Source organism: Tupaia chinensis, unplaced genomic scaffold (genome assembly GCF_000334495.1).
Source record: "Tupaia chinensis unplaced genomic scaffold, TupChi_1.0 Scaffold000197_1, whole genome shotgun sequence".
In the NCBI taxonomy this organism is placed as follows: domain Eukaryota; kingdom Metazoa; phylum Chordata; class Mammalia; order Scandentia; family Tupaiidae; genus Tupaia; species Tupaia belangeri.
This window is the reverse complement of record NW_006159672.1, coordinates 8,825,747-8,844,156: the sequence shown is the minus strand read 5'-3', so window position 1 is coordinate 8,844,156 and position 18,410 is coordinate 8,825,747. Positions and strand designations below refer to the sequence as shown.

The window sequence follows — 18,410 nt, the reverse complement described above, 5'->3', positions numbered from 1 at the left end:
GAAGTTGGCTCCAAGCTGGCCCCAATGGCTGTCCTTGTGTAGGCCACCTTGCTTGGTCATGGTCTCTCCCCTTATCTCTGGCTACCAGCATCTTTTTCCTCAACCCTCAGTGTACTGTTGACCACACCCATTAGTTAGTCCCTTTTTTTCTGTTGTAACTGACAAAAAGGCACAGTTGATTATTTTTGCAAGAAAGTAATAGGAGAATTCTACAGAAACTGTGGAACTTGGCTGCTTATGCTAGACTCCTCAGTCATACCATCACCTGGAGACACTGTAGTTCACTTGCATGATACTTTGTCTGAAGCCGGCAGGAACCTAACCTGAATTCGTCAGTGTGACCAGGACTTCCCTGAGAAGCCTGTAGCTGGACTCAGGAATGGGTAAGTATTTTCTATTTTAAGAGTACTTATCTAAGTCTTTGCTTTCTCCACTTTCCTTGAGGGGCAAGAAGACCTCAACAGCTTTCAGAGAAGGTAAGAACCAAATAGGACAATAGCCTTTGCCTATATAAGGGTAAAGGTTATTGTCCTATTTGGCATAATGGCTATGTCACTGGACTCCCATGTAGTCGACTGTGGTTCGAGTCCCAGACCTGGTGGCTTAAACTCCCACCAGGCACAGATGCGTACATGCCCAAGATCCCGAGAGAACAGAGGAGAAGGGATTGTGGCATGACCATCCCCCCTGGGGGGTGATTTCTCACTTTCTGTCTCTCTGTCTTTCTTTCTGGCAAGTGCAGCGCCCTATAGCAAAAAAATCTAAAAAAAAAAAAAAAACACACAGCAAGAGTCAGGGGGGGAAAAAAAAAGCCTTAGTCGCACACACAAATGTCAATCTTATAAGGTTGTGCTGAGTAGAAATGCTCCAAGCCGGCATTTCCAAACGCTCACTCTCTAAATTGAGTTTATAATCAATACTAAAACTAAGTGTCTTGGTACAACAGTCCTTCCCAAGCAGCTTTAAGATTTATGTCCATCCCACCAAAGCCCTTCAACTATAGAAGTCATCTTAGGGATAGTGGGAAAGCAGAAGATATTAAAGGAATGATATTCCCTTAATAACATTCCACTGAATGGTTTTGACCTCAGACATGTTTAATCAAAGTTTGTGTTTTCTCCACCAGCATTCTCAAGTTTCACAACAGTACATGGCCAGAGATTGGGAAATAACTCTTACATAAGTAGGGTAGAAAATAAAACCCATTGACGTTCCAGGATGTCTCCAAGGAACTTGCAGAAGAATGACTGCATGAGGAATGTTGTCTATTAGTAGAAGGATATAACAACAGATTAGGCATGCTGGTCTTTCTGATTCTAGGATTAATAGCTTGTTAATAAGTGAGAACAAATGACCTCTTTCTTCCAAGGATATTTTTCCTTTGCTCCTTTAACTTCCTGGTGTTGGCTCCTTTCCCTAGTCTGATAGATGTCCTGCTTCATGTGTCTCTCTGACCCCAGCAGGGACGGCAAACACACATTGTCGAGATGCCTTTTTACCAATCTGCATCATCGCCCTCATCTTCCTGCAGTTCCTGCCTGCTGGCATCTGTAGAAATGGTAGGAGAGCTTCTCTTTTCAACATTAGGAGGGTGCCCCAGCATAAGAAGGGAAATTCCCAGAATAGAGTTGGGGGGGGGGACTTCCCATTGCAACTCAGGATTTGAGGAATTCTTACCTCCTCAAAGACAAATGTGGGGCATGTGTAGGCCTAATCCAGTTCTTGTGGCTCTACCTTCCTAAGGGAAAGCTGAATTTGATGTCTTTGGACCTGGTGACCCTGTTCTGGCCACAGTGGGGGAAGACACAGAGCTATGGTGCCACCTGTTCCCCAACATCAGTGCTGAGGACATGGAGCTGAGATGGTACAGGGACCAGCCCTCCCCAGCTGTACACATGTACGAGAAAGGGAAGGATGTGTATGGAGAGCAAATGGCAGAGTATCAAGGAAGGACGACTTTTGTGAGTGACCGTGTGACCATGGGTGAAGCTGCAGTGAGAATACATAATGTTACTGCGTTTGATAATGGGACTTATCATTGCCAGTTCAAAGATGGCACACACTCCAACAGTGCCATCATGTGGCTGAGGGTGGCAGGTAAGGGCCAGCGTGCTTGATAGTCTGATCTTCCCATGAACTTCTCTCATAGTTTTGGTATCAATTCTAGGTGATCACTTCTAGAATAACCTTGAGTTCTAAAGTTGGAGAACTTGTCACAACACATGCTTCCAAGCACACCCAGGTGCTTTTACACTGGCTGTATCTCTAGGGCAACATAGTTCCAAACACCAAACTGTTTTCTAATATCCCTTCCCTTAGTTATATTATTAAGTTGGAGAGAGGTGGAAGGCAGGGGGAGAATGAGGGAGGAAAAGAAGAAAGAGAGAAAAAGAGAAGACAGAGAGAAGGGGAGACAAGAGGGGAAAAGAAAAGTGGAGAGATATAAACAGAGAAAGAAGTGAGGTGAGAAAGACAAATAGAGAAAGGAGACACAAGTGTTTTGGGGATATGAGAGAAGTTTTCTGCGTGACTCAGAGTTTATGCTTTAAAGTCAGACACACTTGAATTCTGTCTTATTCTCTACACGTGTTAATTTTGTGACATAGGAGACTTTTTTTAAAACACCAAGTTTTTTTTATTAAAAGAAAACTCTTTTTTTGTTTTGTTTTCCAAGGGTCCAAGTTTTGATGTAATAAATCTACACTCAATATAGAGAAAAATGTTCAATGAGAAGATACAGTGACATTTTTACTGTGTATTTTAGACAACTTACTTTTGTTTTACCATTGTTTATATGCTTTATGTTTCCATAGGAAGAAATTTCTGATCTTCATTATTCGTTATTTTTTAAAAATGTGTGCAAGTGTGTATAGTCATCAGAAAAGTCATGACATATTTTTCTACATTTCTGTAATAACCCAATATATTGCCAGAGGACATGTGCACTCATCAGAGAGAAAGAGGGAGAGAGAAAAAGAAAGTACCTTTCAATGGAGTGTAGTCATTCCATGATCCCCTTTCCTCCCTTTCTCCATCCCATCAAGGTTTGGGGCACTCATGCACATATGCCTGGCATGTTTTTCAAGTCACAAGACCAGAATTCAAATCATGGTCAGCCATGTAGGATCTGACTCCCCAAACCACTGCACTATAAGCTTGGCTACATAGGAGGAGACATTTAATCTTCCTGAATCTTTTCTGGTTTTCTTTTCCCTTTTATCTAGAAAATGGGAGTAGTATATTAGGGCTATACATTTTACTTATGATAGGTAGTTTGTAGAAAATTGCTAATATCTACTGGAAACTCAGCATTTTTTTTTTTTCTGATGGAAAGAGCCATGGCTGCAAAGATTCTAGCTGATGTTTCTTCTTTCAGGGCTGGGCTCAGAGCCTACAATACAAGTCACTGATGAAAAGGACAAAGGTACCCAGGCTGAATGTACTTCAATGGGCTGGTATCCAGAGCCTGAGGTGGAGTGGAAAGATTTCAGGGGACAGACAATACCTTCTGTAACTAATTTCTCAGCCTCAAACAGCACCGGCCTCTTTGCTGTGGCATCCAGAGTGACCATCCAGGACAGGGCTGTGGAAGGTCTCTTCTGTTTCATCTCAAACCCCCTCCTCTCTGAGTGGAAGGTGGCTAGGAAGCACCTACATAGTAAGTATCCTGTTGAATTCTGTTCTCAAAATCGCTGAGCACAGGCACTCACGGCCCAGAATGCCAGGGACACCAGGAGGTTGCTGTGGGGTCAATAGTAAGAGGAAGCAAGGTAGCAGGTCACTGGCCACAGCCTGGTTGGTGAGACCTGGGTAAATACACAATTCAGGTGTTGTTTACTGGAATGGAGCAGAGTTGGGGCTATAGAAAGAGCCTCCAGGAGAGCTCTGGGCTTCTGGGGAGACACAAAAGTATACCTAAATATCCTCTTTTTGTTTTGTTTTTTTGTTTGTTTGTTTGTTTTTGTTTGTTTGTTTGTTTGTTTTTTGCTTTGGCACATGTACTCACTGAAGAGACAGAAAGAGAAAGTGAGAAATCAAGCCACAATCCTCTCTCCTCCAATCTTCTCTTGGGATTTTGGACATGCACACATGTACGCATGTTCAGTGTATTTTCAAAGCTGCCAGATCTGGGGCTTGAACCATGCACTCAACAATGGGGCATCCAGCCACCCAACCACCATACCACCTGGCTGGTCCAATAGCAACTTTTTAAATATATTTTTCTTATTAGACTTTATTTTTCAGAGCAGTTTTAGATTCACAGCAAATTGGAGCAGAAAGTACATAGATTTTTTTCATATTTCCCTGTTTTCCCCACACATAGAGCTTCCCCACTGTAAGAGTCGAGCACCAGAGTGGTACGTTGGCAATTCATTATCTCTCAAAGCCCATATTATACATTAGGGCTCACTTGTGGTGATGAATGTTCTATGAGTTCAGAAAAATATATGATGGCATATTTTAAAAAACTAATTATTTATTAAATTCCATTTGTTATTATTTTTTAACTTGACCAGAGAGAGACAGAGCGAAAGGGAAAGGGAGAAAGCAAGCTGCCAGGTCTGAGACTCCAACCATGGTGAGCAATGTGGTTAACCACCACGCCTCCTACTGGCCCCATATGATGGCATATTTTTACTGCCCTAAAGATCCTCTGTGCTCTGCCTATTTGTCCCACTCTCTCCTGCAACCACTGATTTTGTTTTTACTGTCTCCACATTTTTCCCTTTTTCGGTATGTCATATAGTTGGAATGACCTAGTATGTAGCCTTTTCAGATTGGCTTCTTTCACTTAGTAATATGCATTTAAGGTTTCCCTAAGCCTTTTCATAACTTAATAGTTCAGTATTTTTAGTGCTGAATAGTATTCCATCATCTGGAGGGACCACAGTTTATTCAGTCATTCGTCTCCTAAAGGACATCTTGATTGCTGAAGTTTAGCTTTTTATAAAAACTTTCCCTTTTAATTTTCTAAATGATAGCAAACTTCAGGAAATCTGCAATAATAATACAGAGAAATCTGTGAATGCTTTACTCATAGTAACCACATTTTAACATTCTGTCACTTTTTAATCATGTGTCTCTCTTTTTCTGTCTACAAATAAATAGGTAGATAATATCTATCTCTGAGGTATGTATTTATACCCAACTGTCTTGGTTCATTTGGGGTACTATAACAAAATGCTATAAACTGTGTACCCTGTAAACAACAGAAATTTATTTCTCACAGTTCTGGAGACTAGAAGTCCAAGATCAAAGTGGCAGCAAATTCTGTCTGGTGGGGATCTGCTTCCTGGTTCATAAACAGTGTTTTTTCATTGACTCTTCACATAGTAGAGGGTCAAGGGAGCTTTTCAGGGTACCTGATCTCATTTATGAGGGTTCCACCCTCCATGACCTAATAATCTCCCAAACGTTGCCCTCCCAATATCATCACACTGGGGATCAGTGTTTTAGCATATGAATTTGGGGAGGACACACATTTTCAGACCATAGCACCTTCTATACAGATGCATGCACTTTTTAAAACCTTTTTCAGATTAGTTTGAAAATACTGCATTTCTTGACCCATGAATCCTGAAGCACATATTGTCCAAGGAACAAAAATGCTCTTTCACCCTAATGTTCTTTTTTAAAATTCATTTATTATTATCATAATCTTATTTATACTACATTGAATCACATATAACTTTATAGTATATTACATTCTTTTTCTAGAAGGAATACCATGCATATCAGGCAATACAAAGACATTAAAACCCCCATAATCAAATAGCTTTTCATTATTTTTTCCAGATTACCATTATTATTCCGATTATTTTTTAAACATTCAATAACTATTTATCATTTTGCTTGTAAAAAGACTTTATCCAACATGAAATACTTCTCAGACTAGTCCAGTTGAGAATACTATACATGTAATCAATCAACAGATAATAAACCATATCTATGTTCCACTAATGTCATGCCTCTCTAGTTGTTCTCTTGCTCTCCTTCTCCATACTCTTCTCTTCTCCCACCCCATTCCACACTGTCTTATCATCGCTAACTGTTTTCATTGCTTTTATGCCCTCCAATATTTCTATCTCCACCATAAAGTGTGGATAGTCGGTATATATTAAGTGGATACATACAGTATCTTTCTTTCATATCCTGGCTTGTTTCACCCAGCAACAGATCCTCCATATCCAACCACTTTCTATCAAATGCTAGGGTCTTGTGTTTTTATGGCTGAGTAGTATTCCATAGAGTATATGTGTCACGCTTTTTCAATCCATTCATCAGTTCGTGGACATTTGAGTTGGTTCCATGTCTTATTGATCATGAATAATGCTCCAACAAACATTGGTGTGCGAGCGCTTTTCTGACTGAGCATTCTGCTGTCCTTTGGGTAGATACTCAGAAGTGGGACTGCTGGATCAAATGGTAGTTCTATTTGTAGATCTTTGAGGAATCCCCCAATTGTTCTGTACAGTGGCCGAAACAGTTTACATTCCCACCAACAGTAGAGGAGAGTTCCCCTTTCCCCACACCCCCGCCAATACTTATCACTTTTTGTATTTTTAATCTTTGCCATTCTGACAGGGTGGTATCTCATTGTGGTTTTAATTTGCATCTCCCTTATGATGAGGTATGTTGAGCATCTCCTCATATGCTTTTAAGCTGTTCGTATGTCTTCCTTAGAGAGATTTTTGTTCAGCTCATTTTTCCAACTTTTAATTGGGTTAATCTTTTTTTTTTTTTTCCCAATAAGGCACTTGAGTTCTCTGTGTATTCTGGTTATCAGTTCTTTGTCTGAGGCATATTTTACAAAAATATTCTCCCATTCTGAGGCCATCTATTTATTCTTGTTACTGTGTCCTTTGCTGTTCAGAAACTTCTTAGTCTGATATAGACCCACTTGTCTATTTTAAGGATTATTGCCTTGCTTTGGGAGTCTTATTTAAGAAGTCTTTGCCTACTCCATTTTCTCTCAGAGTTTTCCCAGCATTTTCCATTAGTAGTTTTATAGTTTGAGGTCTTAAGTTCAGATCTTTGATTCATTTTGAGTTGACTTTTGTTAATGGTGAAAGATGGGGGTTAAGTTTCATCTTTCTGAAAGTGGATAACCAGTTTTTCCAGCACCATTTACTAAAGAGGTTTTCCTTTTCCCAATGGATTGACTGGTATCCTTTGTCAAAAAATCAGTTGGTTGTAGGCTTTGGGGATTATTTCTGGGGTCTCTATTCTATTCCATTGGTCCACATGTCTGTTTTTGTGCCAATATCATGTTGTTTTGATGATCACAGCTTTATAGTATATCTTGAAATCAGGAAGTGATATGCCTCCCACTCTATTCTTCTTACACAGGATTGCTTTGGCAATACAAGGTCTTTTATGATTCCATACAAATTCTATGATTGTCTTTTCCAGATCTGTGAAGAATATCTCTGGTATTTTTATTGGAATTGCATTAAATATGTAGAATAATTTGGATAGAATTGCCATTTTGATTATGTTAATTCTTTCAATCCATGAACATGGGATGTCCTTCCACTTTTTTATGTCACTTTCAATATATATTTTAAGATTTTCAGTTTTCTTTATAAAGGTCTTTGACTTCCTTAATTAGGTTTATCCCTAGGTACCTTATACATTTTTGTGGCTATGGTGAACGGATTCCTTTCTTCGGCTCTACTTTGTTCAACTTGTTGTTCAATATAGAAATGCTATAGATTTGTGTATGTTGATTTTGTATCCTGCTACTTTACTGTATTCACTTATTACTTTGAGAAGTTTTATTCATGGAGACCTTTGGGTTTTCTAAGTATATTATCATGTCATCTGTGAATAAAGATATTTCCAACTCTTCTTTGCCTATTTGAATGCCTTTTATATTGTTCTCTTTTCTGATTGTATTAGCTAAGACTTCCAGCACTGTATTAAAAAGCAGTGGAGAAATTGGGCAGCCTTGCCTGGTACCAGTTTTTAGTGTTGTTGTTGTTTTAGTTTTTCCACTAAAAACTGGTACCAGTTTTTAGTCTATGTATGTCTTTATACATAAGGTGAGTTTCTTGTAGGCAATGGATAGAGGATTTCTGGTTTTTTATCCATTTGGCCAGTCTGTGTCTCTTAACTGGAGAATTTAATCCATTAACATTCAATGTTGCTATCTATATTTCTGGACCTGTTTCTATCATTAAGTGAGTCATTTATTTAGCTTTTCCCCATTCAGTATAATGTTAGCTGTAGGTTTTTCATAGATAGCTTTTATTGTGTTGATAAATGACCCTTCTATATCAATCTTACTGAGGCTCTTAATCATGAAAGGATGTTGTATTTTATTACATACTTTCTCTGCATCAATTGAGATGATCATATGGTTTTTATCTTTTTTTTCTGTTAATGTGGTGTATTACATTTATGGTCTTGCATATGTTGAACCATCCTTGCATCCTTGGGATAAAGTCTACCTGGTTGAGATGAATAATTTTTGTTATATGTTGTTGGATACTATCTGTGAGTACCTTGTTGGGAATTTTTTCATCTATCTTCATCAATGATATTGGTCTGTAGTTTTCCTTTTTTGTCATGTAGTTATCTGTTTTGGGAATGAGGATGATGGAGGCTTCATAAAGTGAATTTGGAAGGTTTCCTTCCTTTTGAATCTTTATAAATAATTTGAGTAGGATAGGGATTAACTCTTCCTTAAAAGTTTTGTAGAATTCAGAAGTGAAGCCATCTGGACCTAGGCTTTTCTTTGTAGGGAGGTTATTTATTACTGATTCAATTTCCTGGCTTGTTATGGGCCTATTCAGATTTTCTATGTCCTCCTGATTCAATCTTGGTAGATTATAGCATCCAGGAACTTGTCCATCTCCTCTAAGTTATCTGTTTTTTTGGCTTATAGTCGCTCATAGTATCCTCTAATGATATTTTATATTTCTATTATGTCATTGTAATGTTACCTGTTTTATCACATATTTGATTTATCTGGTTTCTTTCTTTCTTCTTCTTTATCAGTCTAGCCAATGGTGTGTCAATCTTGTTAATCTTTTCAAAGAACCAGCTTTTGCTTTTATTTATTTTCTGTGTTGTTTATTTTCTATTTCGTTTATTTCTGCTTGAATCTTTATTATTTCTTTTCGCCTGGCATTTTTGTTGTGTTGTTGTTTTTCCAATTCCCTGAGGTATGATGTTAGTTTATCTATTTGCCATCTTTCCATCTTTTTCTTATGCCCACTAATTGCTATGAATTTCCCTCTTCTAACTGCTTTTGCCGTGTCCCATAGATTATGGAAACTCGTATACTCATTATCATTTGTTTCCATAAATTTTTTTATTTCAGACTTAATTTCTTCAGTAGTTAAGAAGTAATTTAGAAGTAGGTTGTTCAGTTTCCATTTGTTTGTGTATTTTTGAGGGTGAGTGTTTCTTGAAATTAATCTTGAGTTTAATTTCATCATGTTCAGAGAAGATGCTGGATATAGTTTCTATGCCTTTAAATATGTAAAGGCTTGATTTGTGTCCTAACATATGGTCAATCTTTGAAAAGGTTCCAAAATGTTTATTTTTTGGTCTTAGGGTGGAAAGTTCTATAGATAGCTATCTAGTCCATTCAATTTATAGTATAATTTAGGTCCTGTATCTCTCTGTTTGTTTTTTGCCTAGAAGATCTTTCTAAAGGATCGAATGAAGTGTTGAGATCCCCAACAATTATAGTGTTTAAATGTTTATTTTTTGGTCTTAGGGTGGAAAGTTCTATAGATAGCTATCTAGTCCATTCAATTTATAGTATAATTTAGGTCCTGTATCTCTCTGTTTGTTTTTTGCCTAGAAGATCTTTCTAAAGGATCGAATGAAGTGTTGAGATCCCCAACAATTATAGTGTTTCTCCCTATCTCTCCTTTCAGCTCCAGCAGTCTTTCCTTCACATATTGAGGTGCTCCTGAGTTGGGTGCATAGATATTTATAAGCATTATGTCTTCTTGCTGAATTACCCCCATTTACTATTATATATGACCTTCTTTGTCTCTTCTTACAGTCTTTGACTTGAAGTCTATTTTGTCTAAAATCAATATCGCAACTCCAGTCCCTTTTTTATTTCTATTGTCATGGAATATCTTTTTCCAGTCCTTCACTTTTAGTCTATGTATGTCTTTATACATAAGGTGAGTTTCTTGTAGGCAACGGATAGAGGATTTCTGGTTTTTTTATCCATTTGGCCAGTCTGTGCCTCTTAATTGGAGAATTTAATCCATTAACATTCAATGTTGCTATCTATATTTCTGGACCTGTTTTTATCATTAAGTGAGTCATTTATTTGGTTGCTTTTTATTCTCTTGTAACTGTCCATATGACTTTTTAGTTTTCCTAGTGAAGCACTCCCTTCAGAACCTCTTGAAGAGCTGGTCTGGAGTTGGTAAATTCCTTCAGATTTTGTTAATCTGATAATGTTTTTATCTTTTTTTCCCCATATGAAGGATAATCTCACTGGGTATAGTATTCTAGGTTGAAATTTTTTTTCATTCAACACTTTGACTGTATTTCCCCACTCTTTCTCCTTGCCTGCATTGTTTCCACCAAGAGGTCCAACGTTAGCCTGATGGGGCGACCTTTGTAAGTAACTTGACGTTTCCCTCTTCTCAACTTTAGTATCTTGTCTTTGTCAGTTGTTTTTGCCAATCTGGCTATAATGTGCCTTGGAGAGCATCTTCTTGGGTTGATTCTATTCCAGGTCCTATGTATTTCTTGGGTCTGGATATTTGAATGCCTTTCTAGATTTGGAAAGTTTTCTTCCAGGATTTCATAGAATAAATTATCAGTGCTCTTATTATTTTCTTCCTCTTCTGGGATACCAATTATCTAAATATTGGGGCACTTGATGGTATCCAGTATTCCTTGCATATTATCCTCATTTTTCTTGGTTATTTTCTCAATCTTCTTGATACTTTTTTCTAGGTCAGATGTTTTGTCTTCTACATTCGAGGTTCGATCTTCTGCCTAATCTAATCTACTTTTAATACTTTCAAGGGAGGTTTTGATTTCTTGTATCACATTCTTCAACCCTAGAAGTTCCATCTGGTTCTTTTTTAAGGTGTCTGTTTCTTCTTTCAAATCATGAAAGGACTTCTTCATCTCCTGGAACTCATTGTCTCTTTTCTCTTCCATCTGAGTTAGTTTGGTCACTACAAATATTCTTAATTGTTTATCCAACATGTCCACGATATTCATTGTATCGACCATGGGTGATATGGGCTTGATGATTTCCCTTGGGGGAGAGGCATTTTGTTGGGTGCTCATATTTCTTGAGCTTCTGTGATTGTTCCTAGTCATCTGGTGATCTACACATTCCTTCTTAACTTATTCAAGATATCTCTGAGTGTTAAAAGGTGTGCAGGATTAGAAAATGGGTGATCTCTCTTCTGGTCTGCCTACCTGCTGCTCACCAGTACCATGTACTGTTGTCACTGATCCTGGGTGACCCAAACTCTTCCCTGTTTCTAAGGAGTGGTGAGCCTCCAACTGACCTAATGAGCTTCACCTCAGGAACAAAGAAAAACACTGAAATTCTGATAGTCCAAAGGCAAGTGGGGAAGGGGCGAAGGATGAGTGATGGGTCCTGGCCATTAGGGCCTGCAGCCACAAGCAGTTTGGCGTCTGGCAATGCCGCTGACTTGAACCAGTCTCCAGATGGGATAGGGAGGGGTGCAAGTTCATCTTGAAGTCCCGAGAAACAAACTTGAAGTCCAGAGAGAAGTAGGGGAGGGGAGGAGCAATGGGTCCTGGCTGTTAGAGCCTGCAGCCACTGGCAGCCTCGCCCTAATATTCTTGATTTCCTGAAATCTCCTTTAGCTCCCTTTTCAAGAAGATTTGCATTTATCGTGTGGAAAGTAGCTCTACCTCTGGTCCTCAGTGTGTTGGGACTCCTAATAGTTGGCATCATCTGCTTTTTCTGGAAACGTCAAAGGGAAAAGAGTAAGAAACAACTGGAAATGAGAGAGCAAAGAGAACAGGAACACAGGCAGCAAGCCAGCAGGGAAAACGGCAAGCTGTTTTATGGTAAGCAGGGAGCTCTGGCAGGATGGATCCTGCTCCCCTCACGCCTGATTTGAAGCCCTGAGCCAAAGCTTTGTCTTTGTGTCCTCAGACAGTCTGAATGAAATGGCTGATGGAGATTCCAGCTCTGGAATTGCCCAATTACAGTGTTCCTAGTGAAAACCATCTATCCTTTACAGATCCCTTGATTATTCTTCAGTAGAGGTTTATAGGCAAGCTGGTTGGCTTCCTTGAAAATAAACAGATCTGAGCTTGAGCCCTAACTTGGACAGGTGCTGAATAATAGAGCTCAATATGAACCCTGAGTTTGTCTATCTGTTGAGGGTAATATCATTTCTGCAGATTGTGGTAGTGACCAACACAATAGCATCCACAGCAGATCCTGGTGCATGGGAGTGTTTGTTTTTGTGATCATTATGATCCTTAATATTGATTGTTTCATTCACCTCTCCACTCACTTCCTTATGTGTCATTTCAGGATCTGAGGACTTGTCTCTAGATTTCAGACCCATATTTTAGGAGTAGAGATTACTCCTCAGTTGGTAATAAAGAATGTATTATGAAAGACTTGGGAAGGTTGAAGAAAGACTAGGGCCAATGAACTATTCTATATACACAGCTTTCCTTAGATATAAGACTACCTCCCTTATTGTCTTACTGAATATTAAAGGATATTCATTTGTTCTTATTTTGTAGAACAACTCCAGGAAGAGCACAGAAAGTTCTCTTTTGACTTAGCTTTCCAAAATGTAAGCTTTGGTTCCATTTTCATAAACTCACTCCCACAATTTTACATCTTTCTGTTTCATTACAGGTTGGAGAGAGAGTGACGTGATGTATGGTGAGGGTCATGTTTGGAGATTTGGATCCTTTGCATCCCAGGCCATCCCAAGTCCCACCACTGACATGGGTCTCTAAGTGCAAAGGGAGCATGAACCACAGACCTAATTCCATCAAGCAGGGATGAAAGGTTGAGGGATAGGGGGATATTTGCTCTAGAGACCATGAAATCAGATCTGGTCTCAGGGGAAAAGAAAGGGGCAGAAAAGTTCTTCCTTCAATGACATTTATGTCTTAATTTTTCTCCCTCATGTACTCATTTCTAATGGAGCTAAGAAGCCCAGAGTTACTCAATGAGACAGAGAGGGATGAATGAGGGCAACAAGAAGACAACTGTAGAGCATCTCTGGCTTCAGTCTGCATTCTGATGCTTGTTCCTGCATATATGTGAACAAATATGCCTCTGTATGCATGTGCACATGCACATGTGTATGAATGTGTGTTTGTGCATGTTTATTTGTATGCATGTCCATGAGAGTGAGAGCATGTGTTTAAGCATGTGTATGTGTTTGCACACATATTGGGTATATGTGTGAGCAAGCGTGTGTCCGTATGTGTGCATGAGCATGAGTGCATGTGTTCATATGAATACATACATGGGTACATGTGCATGTTGTGTGCACATGTGTGTATGAATATGTGTGTGAATGCAATGTACATGAGTGTGTGTTCTCAGATATTCCAGAGAGTATAAATGCTGGGTCTAAGACAGGGACTGGGGTGATGCTGTTATTACGGATGGCAGGGAAATCAGTGGCTTCCACCTCTGAACATAATCTTGTTAACGTGGCATATAAGGAGAGCTGTTGTGGGAATGGAAAACCAGGGACCAGGGAGATGAAACTGGGCAAGAATCAGAAGGGGCAAATGAAAGGATCTGGTGGGGACAGTTAGCAAAATCTGAAAAAAAATCTGTAGTTATTTAAAAGTACTGTATCATTGTAAATTTCTGGTTTTAATCATTTTACTATAGTTATGCAAAAAACTTCTTATGCATATTCTTTATGCTATTTTTTGAAAAATTTTTCTAAGTCTGGAATAATTTTTAAAGTGATTAACTAAAAATCTTTTTAATAATGTGAGAATTTGGAATGGAGGGAAATAAGGAGTCATGCTGATTCAGTGAAGAAAGAAATAGCCAGTGAGGTAGTGTATGGCCATAATGGATATAGAGCTTGACTGAGCATCATCTTCACAGCTCAGATTCAAATAACAGGTTTGGTGAAGAAGAGGAAGATCTATTTGGTAAGTAACATTGGAAATATTTAGAGGGAAAGAAGAAACAACCTTTGCTAGAAAGTGAAATGGAACAAGGTTTCAATTCCGAAAGAATATCAAGTTCAGGAATGATGAATAAGCGGGGACATCTGATCGGAGACTCAAGCAAACAACAGCATGTAAGGCTTTAGAGCAGAGAAGGGCAGGCATTCACTCTAGTGGTAGAGCCCTATACATTTCGGTTGTTGCTAAGTATGAGTTTCCAGGCTGCTATTAAAATATCCTCACTTCCTCTCCTTAGAGAACTTGAATGTAGACAGATCTCCACACCTAGGTCATGCCCTATAGGGTGGGGAGCTCTGAAAAGGTCGGTAAGGAGGAATCTCACCCCTGTTGGATGATGGACCAGAGAGCGAGGAAGAAGGGCCAAGAGATGTGAAGAAATAAGGGAGAAGGGCTTCTCTCAGATGTGGTCTGTTTGGGAAGATATTTGTCTCAGCATCTTGGCCTGCTGAGATCCCTCATAGTTTTCCAGATGAGGCTGGCCATTTGTTGACTCTGGCTCTCTCCCTCTCTCTACCTCTGACTCAGTCTTTCTCTCTATATATATATGTATCTCCTCCATTTCTCTCGCTCTTTTTTTTTAATCTTTCTCTCACACACATAGCACAAGTTTGTGAAATAAGTTTAGTACACACTGGGAACTGGCCCAGATCACACCACACACTGGGCATGCTCTTGTCTCCCAGGAACCCTTCTCAGCTTCCAGCTTCGTGTGTCTCACCTGTTGGGGGTGGGTTATTTGACCAGGTTACTGGCACATGGAGACAGTGAAGGGACTCCCAAAGATGGAGGAGAGAATGTCCTGATATGAAAAACACACCATAAGATTTCCAATCCATGTGGGAATACGGGGGCCCTGAACCCCAAACATCTGACTCTTTCCTCTTTCCACAGTGAGCCCATGCCTGGACCCAGAAACCATGAGTCCCAAGCTCACCTTATCTGAGGATCAGAACAGTGTGAGCCGGCTACACTTTGAACAAGACTGCTCCCTTAACCCCAGGAGATTTGACCAGGATCCTTGCATACTGGGCAAAGAGCAGTTCTCTGCAGGAAGATATTTCTGGGAAGTTGAGGTGGGGAACAGGAAAGCTTGGATTTTGGGTGTGTGTCTGGAAACTTTAAGTCGGAAGGGAAGGATCCCCAAGTCTCCACAGCATGGCCTTTGGGCGGTAGAGTTTTACAAGAAGAGATTCCAGGCTCTCTCCTATCCAAGGATACGGCTCCATCCTTCTGAGCCCCTCCATAGAGTGGGTATTTTTCTGGACTGTGATGCTGGAAATATTTCCTTCTACAACATGACTGATGGGTCCCTGTTCTACACATTCTCTGGACTCTCTTTCTCAGGTCCCCTGAAGCCATTCCTCTGTCTCTGGACCCATGATCCCACACCCCTGACTATCTGTTCAGTAGCCAGAATGACTCAGGAAGATACTGGCCCATCAGAGGCCTCTGACTTTACCCAGGACTCTCATTAGGGAGAGAGCAGCATCATTCCCAACAACCAGGGACCTCTTCAAACAAGGTCCCATTCTCTTCATATCAGTCCAGCCCAGCCTTCTGAGAGAACCTCTAATTCTCTAACCCAAATTGAATTGTATATAAAAGAAATGTGGTGTTATCTGTTGAAAATATTTTATAGTTTTTTCAACTGGACTAGGGAGAAATGTTCACATGTTGAAATATTCACTTTGTGAGCTAAATAATGTGACTCAATGTACACAAGAAAATGAAATTTTAAAATGTAAATTAAAAAATATAGTGCAACCTTCGGGACTTGAATCATCCTGTCTAATCTTCACTTTTCTGTGAAAATGTAAATGTAAAATTTGACAATAGGTCATGGACTAAATTGTCCTCCCCACAACATTTGTATGTTGAAGTCTCAACCCCTAGGAATTCAGAATGTGGCTATATTTGGACAATGGACCTTTTAAAAGGTGATTAAGTCAAAATGAGGCCATATGGATATGCTCTAATCCAATAAAGCTGGTGTCCTCATAAGAAGAGCAGATTAGGACACAGACACACAAAGAGGGAAACCAGTATGAAGACATTTGTCTACAAGCCAAAGAGAAAGGCCTCAGGTGAAACCATACCTGCCAACACCTTGATCTTGGACTCCCGGGCTCCAGAACTATAAGACAATCAGTTTCTATTGTTTACACTCCCCAGTCTGTGATACTGTGTTATGGCAATCTGAGCTAACTAATAGTACACTTAAAATCAAACTGGACTAGGGAGAAATGTTCACATGTTGAAATATTCACTTTGTGAGCTAAATAATGTGACTCAATGTACACAAGAAAATGAAATTTTAAAATGTAAATTAAAAAATATAGTGCAACCTTCGGGACTTGAATCATCCTGTCTAATCTTCACTTTTCTGTGAAAATGTAAATGTAAAATTTGACAATAGGTCATGGACTAAATTGTCCTCCCCACAACATTTGTATGTTGAAGTCTCAACCCCTAGGAATTCAGAATGTGGCTATATTTGGACAATGGACCTTTTAAAAGGTGATTAAGTCAAAATGAGGCCATATGGATATGCTCTAATCCAATAAAGCTGGTGTCCTCATAAGAAGAGCAGATTAGGACACAGACACACAAAGAGGGAAACCAGTATGAAGACATTTGTCTACAAGCCAAAGAGAAAGGCCTCAGGTGAAACCATACCTGCCAACACCTTGATCTTGGACTCCCGGGCTCCAGAACTATAAGACAATCAGTTTCTATTGTTTACACTCCCCAGTCTGTGATACTGTGTTATGGCAATCTGAGCTAACTAATAGTACACTTAAAATCAGTACACCAGGGATGAGGCAGAGCCATGGAAATGCTACCAGGTCCATTCTTGGTCCACCCAGAGGTCACAACCTCCACCTGCTGTGTGTCTGCCATGCCCATGGAGTGCAGGTGGGGACCATCTCCTCCGCAGACTGGCCCATCTTCCTGAAGCACAGCCAGACCTCCAGGGTGCACTACACGGCATCCCAGACCTACACTGGAATACTTGAAGGTAGAAAGAAATCTAATTCCTCCCAGAACAGAAACAAGAACTTTAAGTTTATGCAAGGCAAGTAGGAGGGGATCCAAGGCAGGGAAGAAGGGGTTGCCCAGATAAGTGTGGGTCAGACAGTCCAACTGACCATCTCCCCAGACTATGCCTAACATGCCACTGGACGCCCAGGCATCATTGCACCACATGCCACTCTCATCTTCTACGTGGAACTTCTAAATCTAGAATATCAAGAATGGCCTCTTCCCTTAGCTTCCTATTCTCATATCTGCCTGGAGGAATCTGGTGCCTCCAGATGCAAGTACACAAATCCACACAGAGCCTTTCCTGATGTTCCACTACACTCTTGTGTAAACATCCACCCTGACAGAACATGTTCTATCATTCAGTTTTGCTTTCCATACCTCCATTTCCTCCTCTTTCTCCTCAAAAGTGTGTCTACCTAAACTGTATGTCATAAATCTCAATTTTTTCATTTTATTTTATTTTCATTCAGTCTTTTGGATATAGTTTTCCAAGTATGTGGTCAAGTATTAACAGCCCAGGGAACCAGCAGTTAGCGTAATGGCTATGTCGCTGGACTCCCACGTAGTCGACCGCGGTTCGTGTCCCGGACCCGGTGGCTTAAAACTCACGCCGGGCGCGTGTGCGTGCGTGCCCAAGATCCTGAGAGGAGAATGGAGGAGAAGGGATTGCTGTGTGACCATCCCCCCTGGGGGGTGATTTCTCGCTTTCTGTCTCTATGTCTCTCTCTGTCTGTCTGGCAAGCGCACGCGCCCTACAGTGAAAATCGCTCCAAAAAAAAAAAAAAAGTATTAACAGCCCAGGTGATAGGTTAACTTTAGAACAGGAATTGGTGTTGGGAAGATATAAGAATTTTTTTTTGAATGAGATGTTTATCTTTTATATTTTAAACATTCTTACTACTTTACTGAAAAGTCACAACAGATTTATGGTGCTGTTGAGGACTGAATTATTCTCTAAGTTGAGACATGCCTTTGGGTTAAATTAAAAGTTACCTGAAAAGGGGAGAGCCTTTGTTTCTACCAACCTCACCATCCCAGTCTCCCCTTTGCTTTTTGCTTCTTCTTCTTTTTTTCTTTCTTTCTTTTTTTTTTTTTTTAAATTTTTGCCAGTGGGTCCACGTACACATGAGAGAAAGAGAGCACACAAGTCAGAAAGTTAGAAATCATCCCCAAGGGGAATGATCATGCACAATTCCTTTTTC

General features: G+C 39.8%; 1 protein-coding gene across 1 annotated transcript; it reads left to right on the top strand.

Annotated features, from left to right (window-relative positions):
- The first annotated feature begins 212 nt into the window (after window positions 1–212).
- On the top strand, window positions 213–15,826 carry BTNL10 (Butyrophilin-like protein 10). The gene is made up of 7 exons (XM_027771220.1): window positions 213–383; window positions 1,461–1,559; window positions 1,744–2,097; window positions 3,377–3,658; window positions 11,836–12,042; window positions 12,854–12,880; window positions 15,055–15,826. The coding sequence occupies exons 1-7, from the start codon at window positions 380–382 to the stop codon at window positions 15,636–15,638; spliced, it is 1,557 nt and encodes a 518-aa protein (XP_027627021.1). The 5' UTR covers window positions 213–379; the 3' UTR covers window positions 15,639–15,826.
- Window positions 15,827–18,410: the final 2,584 nt, after the last annotated feature.